At 41.8% G+C, this 12,160-nt stretch overlaps 1 protein-coding gene across 1 annotated transcript in view; it reads left to right on the top strand.

Annotated features, from left to right (window-relative positions):
- Positions 1 to 10,840, top strand: part of dgkb (diacylglycerol kinase, beta) — a 75,725-nt gene extending 64,885 nt beyond the window's left edge. The window contains exons 23-25 of the mRNA XM_073485269.1: positions 5,510 to 5,630; positions 5,854 to 5,914; positions 8,952 to 10,840. Of these exons, the coding sequence (XP_073341370.1) occupies positions 5,510 to 5,630; positions 5,854 to 5,914; positions 8,952 to 9,059 (290 nt within the window). The 3' untranslated portion in view covers positions 9,060 to 10,840. The remainder of the gene's footprint in view (positions 1 to 5,509; positions 5,631 to 5,853; positions 5,915 to 8,951) is intronic.
- The last annotated feature ends 1,320 nt before the right edge of the window (positions 10,841 to 12,160 follow it).

Here is a 12,160-nt window from a genome sequence, read left to right as displayed (position 1 = left end):
CAGGTTTTGTTTGCAAAAAGGAGGTACAATCATTGTCACTGTTTGGAACTGTCACTTGTGTATTAATGGTCTGTGTAGGCTCCAGTGGACAGGCTCAGTTAATAGGAGCGGACTGAGGGGGGTGTTGGGCATACCCCCGAATCCATTTACGTCAAAAGGAAGCCCGTCAATGAGAATATATGAATGAACGGAGCAGAATGAGTCAGCTGCTCTGTGGCAACTTGTGAAACGTGTGAGCCTGTTTGAAGGACGAGAAAAAAGTATCCGGAAAGCTGCGGTGCAAGAAGTATCCAATCTAATTAATATCCAAGGTAATTATACCACAATGGGAAGATGTTTAACTGCTAGTAAAGGAATAAAGGATATGAGATTGGATATATTACCATGAAACTGAGTTTGTATATTCAGGGTTTTCTTCAGGACGAACGCTAACAACTGTAATGATTCAGATTTTTTCTCCAGCTCTTCCAGCAGCTCACTAACAAAACTAATGGTTTTCCCACCAGCCTCAACTTTACACTGTATTTATCTTTTATTGCAAATGTTAGCATGCTAACATGTTAAATGAACATGGTCAACTGTATATTTTTTGAGCTTTTTAGCATTTAGCTCCTCTAAGTTCAGCCTCACTGACATTAGAGCTGCAACCATCAATCGATTAATCGGTAAGTTGTTAACAACTAAATTAATCACCAACTATTTTGATCATCATTTAATTGAGTAATTCTTCACAAAGAAAAGTCCAAATTCTCTGATTTCAGCTTCTTAAGTGTGAATATTTTCTGATTTCTTTGCTCCTCTATGACAGTAAACTAAATATCGTTGGGTTTTTCTGACATTATGTAGACCAAACAGCTAATCAACTTAAATGGCACTGAATAGAAAGCACACCTCCACCAAGGCCAAACAGTCCCCTTTAATTCAATCAAGCCTAGTCCAATATCAAATAAAACATTTAAATCTGCGAGATCCAGATTTTTATTTATATATGGCTGTTTTTTCCATCAAGATCATTCCCTGAGAAATTAACAATGTTAAAGAAAGTGAGAAAAAAGATACTGCATCCATCCGTTTTTCCGATTCTGCACCAAGAGTTAATGGTGTCTCTTCTGGGCCGAGACCCATCCTCCATCCGAGTTCGGTGGAAAGCCGTTCAGTAGTTTTTGTGTCATCCTGCTGACAAACCAATGAACCAACCAACAAACAGACGCGGGCGAAGACATAAACTCCTTGTCGGAGGTAATAAATCCAGTAATCCTTTACGGACATATTAATGTATCTGTAGACTATCGATCATGTGATACAGTATGTGGACAGTGCCGTCAATGTTGTTGTAAAGTTGTGATCGATTATAGGGTTCAACATATTTCACTACTGATTGATTCAATTTTCTTGAGTATTAAATATTTCCTAGAATAAATTGTAATTAAGCTGCAACAAGGCTGTTTTTCAGAGCTTGTGGAAAGTTGACATTTTTTTAAATGTTTACTTCACGCAATAATATTTATTTTGAATGCAAAATGATAATCAGCATGATCGGATAAGATTCCCTAAATTACAAGAAAAGAGTCTGAAAAATGTATGTATTTGAACGCACATCTGTTTTCTCCTCACTATCACCATGAATCCTGGATTGTTTGTTTCTCTTTGTGTTTCATTTCCCATCATGTCTGACTGCTGCCTGTTCAGGTGATGCACAGTATGTTTGTAGGTTTCACGGTGAGACGGTGTGTTTGTACTCGGGGATGAAGTGGATGTTACAATCAGTGTCGGGCTTGAAACATGGCGAGTCGGTGAGGATCTCCAGACATGGCTGCCAGTGATCCCTTCTGAGACTTCACCGGTCAGAACATGACTGGTGGAGAAAACAGATCTCTGTGAAGCTGTCTATGAAGCTTTTTTTTTCTTTCCCATGATGTGATTCCATTTTTTTTTGTTTCCTTTTGGATTCAGTAGCAGTTCAGTCGCACCCTCGGATAGCATTTATAGTAAAGCTTGTTAAAAACATGGCAAATTAGTCCCTAAGTTACAGTTGCAGCGTTCACGCAACTTGTGATTTAAAAAAAAAGTGAGAACTTGAGAAAACAAAGAAAAATGATTGTAAATTACATCAAGGGGTGGCGAGGGAGTTGAAGAAAGTTCATACGCATATTTGGGATGCGTATAACTTCCCCTAATGTGATGATGTGACTGTCAGACGGAGGTGCGGTGTGGTACAGAGGGCAGACGGTTCGCCGGATAGTTGATCAATTCAAAGCCCAACCTTGCCGCGATGAACACTCCATTAATCCCTGAATAAAAATCAATCAGTTTGGTGTTTGCGGTTGAAAAAAAAAAAAGGTCCACCGTCTGATCCCGGGAAGGCACTTAGTTTGAGTGGGGAGTGTGTGCCACTACGTCTCCGTGTGTGTTTGCGCCCCATTTGTACATGTTTATCGATGTGTGTATGTGGGCGTGCACCTGCGTGTGGATGCCCTTGTGGAAGGTGCCCTCAAGGTGAGCAGCCTAACTTGTCAGATCAAGAGGGCTGCGTATTTAGAGGTAAACACAGGAGTGCATTAACCCAGAGGGGGCACCGCCGAGCACGACGCACAGATCAAACTGTTGGCAGGGATTATTTTGTGTGTGTGTGTGTGTGTGTGTGTGTTTGTGTGTTTGTGGATGGGTAGGTGGAGGGGTGGCTGCGGGATAAAAAAACTCTGACCTTTCGGGAGCTGTTAAATCGTCCCGCTGGTGACGCCAGGAGACAAGCCCCTCAGGTGGAAGGGAATGGCTGCGGAGTGAATTATTTAGAATGGGACTGAGGTTTTTCCAGGCTGAGGGGGGGGGAGGAGGTGGCGTCCATGCGTGGGTGGAAGGGTTGACACTTGGGACTGATGCCCCGTGACAAGCCCCATGAAGCTTTCATTGGAGGATCAGCCTCCACGCACCCTCCTCCTCCTCCTCCCGCCATCCCTCTTCAGTTTTACTTTCAGCTGATCGGCCGCCGGTCCAGCTCCCTCACCTCGCCGTCTCTCTTTTTTTCCCTCGCTCTCACCCTGTTGCTCCACATGTGTCAGAGTGCAGCCGGCGGCCTCGACAGGTCGTTGTCTGACAGCGACAAGGACGCCGCTTCTTATTCGGCGCTCTGACGGGAAAGACTGCTTTTGTGAATCTCCCATATGGACATTCATTCACACGACTGTCTCATCCGCTCTGTGTTGTCACCTTTAGTGCCTCTCTGTGTGTGTTGTGTGTTTATAGCAGTCAAATATTGCCTTCATCACCTGAGTGAGGCACATGATGTTGAGTGTAGGTTGGGGAAGGGGTGGTCTCAGTTTATATTTGGCCTACAGGCTGCTTATCCTGTCTGTTAATAATTCAACCTCCTCCTTGCGTCAACAGTTAGCTGCCTTCATTTGTCCTCCCAGTTTATCTCTGGGAAGTAAACATGATGGGTTTTTTTCTATATTTGGCACAATCCACTTTTGATTATTGTTCCGGGTAGACAGTGTAAGAAATGATTGTTGGTGATTCATGAGAAAAACAATGGATCATACTGGATAAAATCTGACTTTTCAATCACCAAGGCCCTAATCTCTGAAGATTGAATCACTGTGACATCTCGCTAATAACAGTCGAGTCCAGGTTAGTCTGACTCTGACTCACTGCAGACTGCTGCTTTTCAAACTCCCCGTCACGACATGAAACAACAACAACAAGTCGGCAAGTTACTCTAACGCTAACCTGGTTGCCTGTTAGCTTTTCTTTAGCGGGATTCAGCCATTTTAATGCCAGGGCTCGCCTCCCTGCACGTAATACAAGTTCCCCTGAGATTATTTTGCAGGAGCACCCTCACTGCATCCTGGGTTTAGTCCCGCACAAGTTGATTGTGATTGATTTAAAGATGTAAAAACAATCACATCGCATTCATTCTCTCGTTATAAGCTGCTAATCAGACTGTAAACAATCACCAAAACACAAGGAAAAGCTAGACAACCAGCTAGAGAAGCAACAATGGCGGCTCATAAAGAAGTTAGCGTAGATGCCGCTATAGCATCAGTTAAATCAGCACTGGAGAGAACAGAACGGCACTGAAGGCTTTTCTCGATGGCAAAGATGTTTTCACTCTTCTCCTGACTGGCTCCGCTGGTTTGTTGATCTCATTGAAGTTAGCTTGTGATGGACAAGTGGTTCATCCAATCACCTGCCAAGTGTGTTTTGAAAGTGGCCGTCCTTTTCCAAACAGTTTCCAAAGACAACTTCTTCTCTTCTGTGTGACAAACCGACTTGGGAATCAAAGTGTTTTAAACCAACTTTGCAAGCCGTAAAAAGTGTGTTTGCATGAGTCCTGTCTTTAATTCTCACGTATTCTAAGTTAGGATTGGTTAAAAACATCCTCCAGGTCATCTAGAAGTGAACGGTTATGCAGGTCAAATATATCGAGTTGTGTTCTTATTAAACATCCAATGGCTGTACAGAGTACTGACCTTGTTATATTTGACAGAGAGGCTCTATCGCTGTTCAGACGGTAAGCACTCCTGGGTAAACTGGATCTTTGTAGCCCTAGGCAACAAGGAATCCCTATCGCCGTGGTGACGCTGTTCATCATACATGTCAGCGCGGGCCTGTGTGAGCCATTTGCATTAGCGTGAGAAGTCACAGCCGGGGGAGCAGCTTTAAAGCCCGGTGTCGGGAGGTCAACCTGCTGGGTATGTACACACGCTCCTCCACTCCGACCCTGGAAAGCACTGCACTCACAGTCCGGCTTCAGAGATAGGGGCAGACGCATGTCCATCACCATGGTGACAGCTGGACACCACAGCTCGGCAGCAACAACAACACCTCACGACAACAGCAACATTACCTGCGACACTCCTTCAGGAAACTCAAGATAAACACGACAGCGACGGAGCGGCAGCGGTGACAGCGAGCTAACGCGCTCGCACGCACCAAGTGCCTAAAAATGGGTCTTGGTTTCAATTAGTGTCTGTGTGCTCCCAGCAGCGAGGCAGCAGCTTCTTAATTTGTGGAGGGACGAGTCGATGGAGAGTCGGAGGCAGAGCGGGCCGCTGAAACAGATGGGCCCTGCGTGACACTGGGCTTCCAGCAGGGGCAAAATCAATGCTCGTAACTGCAAAACAGAAGAGAAATTAATAATTATATTATCTCAAGATTGCTTTGCATTGCCGGTGCAATCTAATTAATAGCTGTTCTGTTTGTAGCTTGTTGTTCTTGTTGCCTCTTTTCTTTTTTTATCTGTGAAGTAAGGAGCATCACGTCATGCACTTTCATGTGTCCTGACTTTCCTCCTCTCTTTCTTCTTCCCTGATGCTTTCCCTTCATCCCTCATTATTCCTCTCACTAAGTATCTTGGTTTCATGATAACACCAGCAACATTTAAAGGGCAACAATGAACATAAATGTTGTATTTATTCAACAGTGAATCATTTACTGAACATTATTTGCAGTTGCAGCAGCTCTGGTTGATTAAACTACACGTGTTTAAAGATGTTTCTCTGTGTTTCAGACTTGTCCGACCAGCTCCTGGAGGTGGTGGGGCTGGAAGGAGCCATGGAGATGGGTCAGATCTACACCGGCCTGAAGAGCGCTGGAAGACGCCTGGCACAGTGTTCCTCCGTGACCATCAGGTCAGCTAGTCGACCAATAAGTCACTACTGTCGTGTGTTTTTATTGTCTTTTTTGTTCGCAGCCTTGCAAGATTTTGTTAGCTTAGATTATCAAGACAAAAATCAACAATGTTTTGGCCGAGAGGCAAAAAAGGAAGAGAAAAAAGTCTTCAAGTATTCAAATATGAAATGTTACAAACATTTTCACAAAGTTTAACTGGACCATGTTTTTTTTTACTGACAGAACCAGTAAATCCCTTCCAATGCAGATTGATGGGGAACCCTGGATGCAGACGCCCTGCACAGTAAGTCATTAAATGTGTCCACTGTGTCACCTCAGGCAGGTGGTTCATGCAGACAGGTGACCATCAATCAAAACATTAAGTGGTGGCATATTTTACAGTAAAAAAAAAAATCAAATCAAATACTTATTTATACAGAGGAAACGTTGCATGTACTGCATGAGCTGCAGCAGAATTACATGATTTGAATCATGAGCTTGATGCTTTGTAACTTTTGACGAGTGAGAGACGGTGAGAGTTTGAAGACGGAGACAATATGCATCAGGGAATCGTCTAAATTGGAGCCACTGTTTAACAGGAGCTTAAAGAGTAAGTTCACACCAGACTGAGAAGATGTTTTCGCTCAGCCTTTCTGGTTGAACAGTCTGTAGCACCTCTGGTGACACCCATCGTTCAAGTTGGGTGTCATCAGAAGTGCGATCTGTTACACATGTAGAGCGACGTGTCGATGTACTGATCCTGGTGTACATCTACTGCACATCGCTGCAGTCGCTAGGTGACAACTCAACGACGGTTGACAACTTTGTTATTTAAGAGAGAAAATAAAGCTCTCATAATGAGTTTGCTAACTGAGCGTTAGCAGCTTGTTAGCTCGGCTCGCCCACAAATGGGACGCTAACTTCACAATTCAGAAGTTTTACTTGTAGCACCGGGTCTTTTCTTATCAGTGTCTTCAAACCATTTTACTTCATTAGTAAAAAATCATTCGTTATTTATTGTGACTTCACAGACTCACACAGCAGGTCTGGCTCATAAACTGCTTATGAGCTGTAGCTCTGCAGGTAAACACACCGATTCTGTTCCCCCGGGCCTCTGCTGCTCCTCTCGGGGTGTTTTGGGTCCTTTAGACGTAAACTTAGAATAACAGAGATGTCGTCCTACTGTATTATACACACTGATGTTATTGTTATGTCCTTGTTATGTACACACATTAAGAAAAATCACAGAATGCAGTTACAATATGTCTTGTATTAGACATATTGTATTCTCATCACAACACGAATCATCTGAACCCTCAAGTGGTTGCCAGTTTGTGCACTAGCTAACGTTGCTAACGTTATAATGGCTGAATTCTACAGTATGCAGCCAGTATTCCCTACTGCCCTACCGTTAGCTACATCAGCTAACGTTGTAGCCGTTCTCACATTTTTTCCACAAACTGGCAACTTCCAAGACTCTTGATCTCTGATGAAACCCAGATACCACGTGATAGCAACGGTGTCATACTATTGGCTGATGAACAAAACAATCATTTTGGACCTGACAAACATTTTGTAATAACTGCTTCACAGTCATAATAACGTTTTAAGAAAAAGTGACACTATTGTTCTCCTCCTTTCTACAAGCTCTGTAAATGTATTATTTTAAAAAAATGTTATCAATATGTCCTCACAGGATGATTTTTGTGATGGATTTCAAACTCGAGCTCACTTTACTTTTCTTGTTTTTCTGGGACAATGCACAATAATGACGTTAATATGACGTTAATTCCAGATTTTACCCCAATCGCTTATTTGTATCTGCAGTTCCTGGGCAGATGGATGTACAAGACAACACACATTCAGTCGCACAACACTGGATTTTTACAGATTTTATAGAACAGCACAATAAATCAAAAAAACATCCAATAGGCTCTTAAAGCACTGGTTTCAAATTAAAAGACAGATGGCATCTAGTTCAGTTTCTGTCCCTCTGCTCGTCTCCTTGTTTTGTGTTTTTTTGTGCTGTAATTCATGATAACAAATACTTAATGTTGCAAGTCATACTTCTTCTCATCTGCTTCGTCTCAAACATGCACTTCCACAAGTGTCGCCCTCCGTCCAAGTTGTTCATTTTTTTATAATGAAACTCTTCAGTTTGCGTTGATTACGCTTGTGTTTAGCTTTAATTACAACGCCACTGCAGATGGAGAGCTGCTGAGATTTACATATGGAAAGCTAAAAAACCCGGCGCATGACAAAACGAGTGGCCTGAAAGAGCCTCTCGTGTCTGCCGGCACAACTCGACGGAGCAAAGTTAGGATCTGATAATACATAATTGTGCTGCGATGATTTCCACGGCGTGTTATTCGTACTGTATGTCGGAGCTGAATTTGAATGAGTCGACCTGTTAAATGCTTATAAAAACATCACAGTTGTTGGGATGTTAACCCACTAATTATTAACAACAACAACTATGCAAATGCATCTCAGTTCCTCTGCGTGCATAACATATTCGACACCATCAAACCATTTGCATTTTGATGTGACGTATGACACGAATCACAGTTTCTTTGATAACTAGGTCTGAATTAAGTGATGCAAGCTGAAATTTTACTGTTTATCTGGTAAAATGCCACCTTTTTTTAAAGTTTTATATAAAAGTTTGTCCTCTTAGTTTTCCTACTTTGGATGAGTTTTGGCCGGTAATTAATTTGGGCTAATAGTTCATAATTTTTTAAGAGCCACATCGCTCTGTAACTGGGGCTGTTGATGTGTATAAATACTTAACAATGTTGCATCTTTAAAACAGAGCTCACTTATTCACCACATTTATTTCATGTATTCTTTTAGATCTTCCTTTATAAAGGTTATCATTTTATATATTTTGTAACGTACATCAGAAACATTAAGTTCTACAAAAGATGGTAATTGCTCTGAAGTCAGAGTGCAACTACAATAAATGGCAGCTTTCCTTTTGAAGTGACTGTGGCCCCTTTAATGCAGATGGTAACATTTCCTCTCCCCATTACTGCGTTTAGTGCAACAGTATAATGAAGTGTGTTCTTAATATGACAAACCCTTGATGGTTGATATTTATAATTTCAACCTTCAACAGAAATGGCATCCTTGTTGGGAAACAGGATATTGTCAGATAATACTCCCCATAAACCCCAAACTTTACCATAATGCACCAGAGGGTATGTTAACATTCGTTATCAGAGACATGAACCCCGGGGATTCTTCAAAAGTACGCTCCAACAACAGGCTTTCCTAACATATGTCTTTGTAATGCAGCCTGCAACACCAAACTAAATCTTAAAACTTCTTTCCAACACCAGATCGAGATCGTCCACAAGAACCAGGCTCCGATGTTGATGGGCTCGCCACAAGGCCGAAGCTTCTTCTCGTCCTTCATCAGACGAACGCGCACCGAGAGCAAAGACTGATCCGTCGAGACCTTTTCCAGTCGTCAGGAGCGCCTGCAGAGAGCGGCAGGTCACAAGTTGATCATCACTCGGCCCGTTGAAGAGGGTCTCTGATGCCTGTTTGATAGCCCAGCGTACAGTAGCAAACTGTAGGTTCAGTAAGTATCGCCCGCAGCGTGGAGACGTCACCGAGAAGCCCTCAATTAATCCGAAAACGAGGCGCGTGTAGAGCTGACGCTTTGATCGACGGTGTGTAGTGTAGTTTAGCTCCAAAAATACTGAAGCTATTTCGGGAAGCTCGATTTTATAAAAAGTCTGTTTTTATTTTTCGCTGTTGTGATCTGTGCCATGTGGACAAACCCACAGATGAATGTGTTTTTGTGATATGATGTATTTATTTATTTATTCATATTTTGCTGCTATTGATGTTTTTTAACAGTGTTTTTTTGCATTTGCATACCCCTGATGCATGATGGACACTGAGCGAGGTTGCTGCTGTTGAAGCTGACATATCTGGAGTTGAGCAGCTGATCTTTTTCCCCCCAAGTGTTTAGCGAGAAGTGAAGTTTCTTTGCTCAGCGTTTTCGTCGGCGCTTGACTCATGAATGGCTTCAAGTGGTGTAAAGACAGAGAATCACTTTTGCTTTTTCTTTTTAATGGTTCCCTGCAAAGTCATCCTTGTCATGTTTTGATCTGCTGTGTTGCTGCTCCGTCGGTGAAAAAGATTAGGAATGATTAATGATCTTCATGAAAAATGCATGACACTCTTTGTTTCACGTCGCACGAGAGATGTCCAGACAGTTTTACCAATCGTGTGCACACTTTCTGTTGCATGAGTGGCTCGAGATCTGTTTTGACACATGTGGAAATTGATCGTTTTCTTGACAACTTAACGGTGTTGCGCGGTTTTAAGCATATCATTACTTTATCTATAAAATGGCTGCATTTGTGTGGGATCCTGTGTTTTTTTTTCCTTGAACAGGTTCTCAGGTATTTTGAAGTGTAAAGAGTCTGATGTGTGTGTTGGTACGATGACTGTGCAGCTGGATATTCACAAAGAAGACAGTCTGACCTCCTCCAGTCATTGATTTGCTCTGATGTCTTCTGTCGAGTGTTTACAGTCCGCTGCGCATACAAGCGTACATTAACCAATTAAAGTCTAAATACAAAATGACTATTGACATATATATTGTACCAGCTTGATTTAAAGAATCAATACAGAAAATCAATGCCATCCAGTGATTACAGTCTTCAGAGGCATTTTTACAGCCACTCACGAGTGCACAAAAAACTGTAGTGCACCTTTAAAACTGCTTATTTCATCCTCGTATACACATAAATGACATTATGCTGGATGGTTTCTGCATTTAAACAGCGTTTATCTTATACAGTCTCACCAAAGATAAATACAAACATGACTTCAGATTTGTTCCAGACCCACCGGTGTGACACACACCTGACAAATGTGTTGTTTTTAACAGAGTTGCACTCCTGCTTGTTTAGTTTTTTTTTTTCTGAGAAGAATTACAGGCTCGACTATTTGAGTCTTTTAAAAAAAAAAAAGTGCCGTACCCCAGAGGAGACTGAGGTCTGCTCTGTCTCCATCTCTTTGCTTTGTACTCTGCAACGTTTGTACAGTGAGGTTGTATTTTTGTACACAGTATTATTTATTTTTCCGCTTACTGCTTCACTCTCTAGAACTCACACCATGTCGTTCTGCCTAAAACAAATTATGCCTGCCAGTGTTGACTCGGAAAAAAAGTGATGATGGAAATAATAAAAAAAAAGCTTTTGTTGTTCGACGTAGTGTTCTGGTGTTTCTTTGTGCATTGACCATTGACCCCCCAACACATATACATACATTATAAGAAATATAAACTGTAATAATACTGCAGCTCTGCAGCCTCCAAACATTCATCCTGTATCATCCAAGAGTTAGAAAACAAGAGTTACTGTAGTTAACAAGTTACTGCTGCTTATGGAAAATGACCAGAATGTCAATTATCAATTATAAATTATAAATTAGGACTAAGCCACAGCTAACAACACCACCGCCCCCGTCAGCTGCTGGATTTGAAGTGATAATGATCAGTTTTCAGTGCACCAATCAAGTTATTCACTACTAAAGATCAATGCCCCCTTTGACCTCAACACTGAAGGGGCACTAGATCACCGCATTACAAGATCCTCTGTTAGATAATCACAATTTTCAATGCAAAACAAACATTATTGCTGATTTCTTAGCAAAGAATTACTTAAATTTCAGTCAACTCTTCAGGAGTCCTGGTGAGAAAGAAGTCCGTCCTGTTGTCTGGAGTGGCACTTGGTTTACCGCGTGTCTCGGTGTCAGATGGGCGGACGCCTACACTTGAACTGCGTCTCTTGGTCCTCGGGGGGGTTCAGCAGGAGTGACACAGCACTTCACTTCACATCCACTTCACCTGCCTGGTAATTGAACCCTGCCTGGATCCAAGATGGCATCACCGTGACCACTGCTGTCGTCCGATACGTCCGTCTTTCAGTCAAGTGTTTAATGCGATGGTAGAGGTCCCTGTATGCTAGATCTGTCCTGCATCAGGGAAATCTTTACATTGATTGTTGTACTGTATAAACCCTTCATTCCCCCATTCCCTTCAGAGGACTTCCAGATACCACTCATGAGTTTTAGATATATGTGTCATCAAAATCTCTGTTTCTGTGGACAAAAACATCATTGTTTAATCTTTGCTGAAATGATAAGCTGCATAAATATTAGCTGAAAGATCTTTCCAGGAAGAAATCCCTGATTTAAAACTGCAATTTGGAACAAAGGCAATAAGTGCAACAGAAGGTAGTCAGATTACAAAACATAAAATACATTTCATATTATAAAATTTTTAAATGTATTTGTTGTGTTATTTAATTTTTGTCCCTGTTAATCCCTCTCCTAAAGCTGACTATAAGACACTGTCACAGGTCACATACGTAGCTTGAAGACGTCGGCCTGTGTAACTTGAATCACAGTATTAGGTAAGTAAAGTTCATTACATGTATTAAGATGATAATGATAAGTGTAATACATTAAATAAATAAAGAAAAAAAAACTAATATGAAGTCTGCTAGTGAATAGTTTGAAGTTTGAA

This window comes from Pagrus major, chromosome 17, assembly GCF_040436345.1.
Source record: "Pagrus major chromosome 17, Pma_NU_1.0".
NCBI classification, from domain to species: Eukaryota; Metazoa; Chordata; class Actinopteri; order Spariformes; family Sparidae; genus Pagrus; species Pagrus major.
The sequence above is the reverse complement of the archived record's forward strand: the minus strand, read 5'-3'. Positions and strand labels throughout refer to the sequence as shown.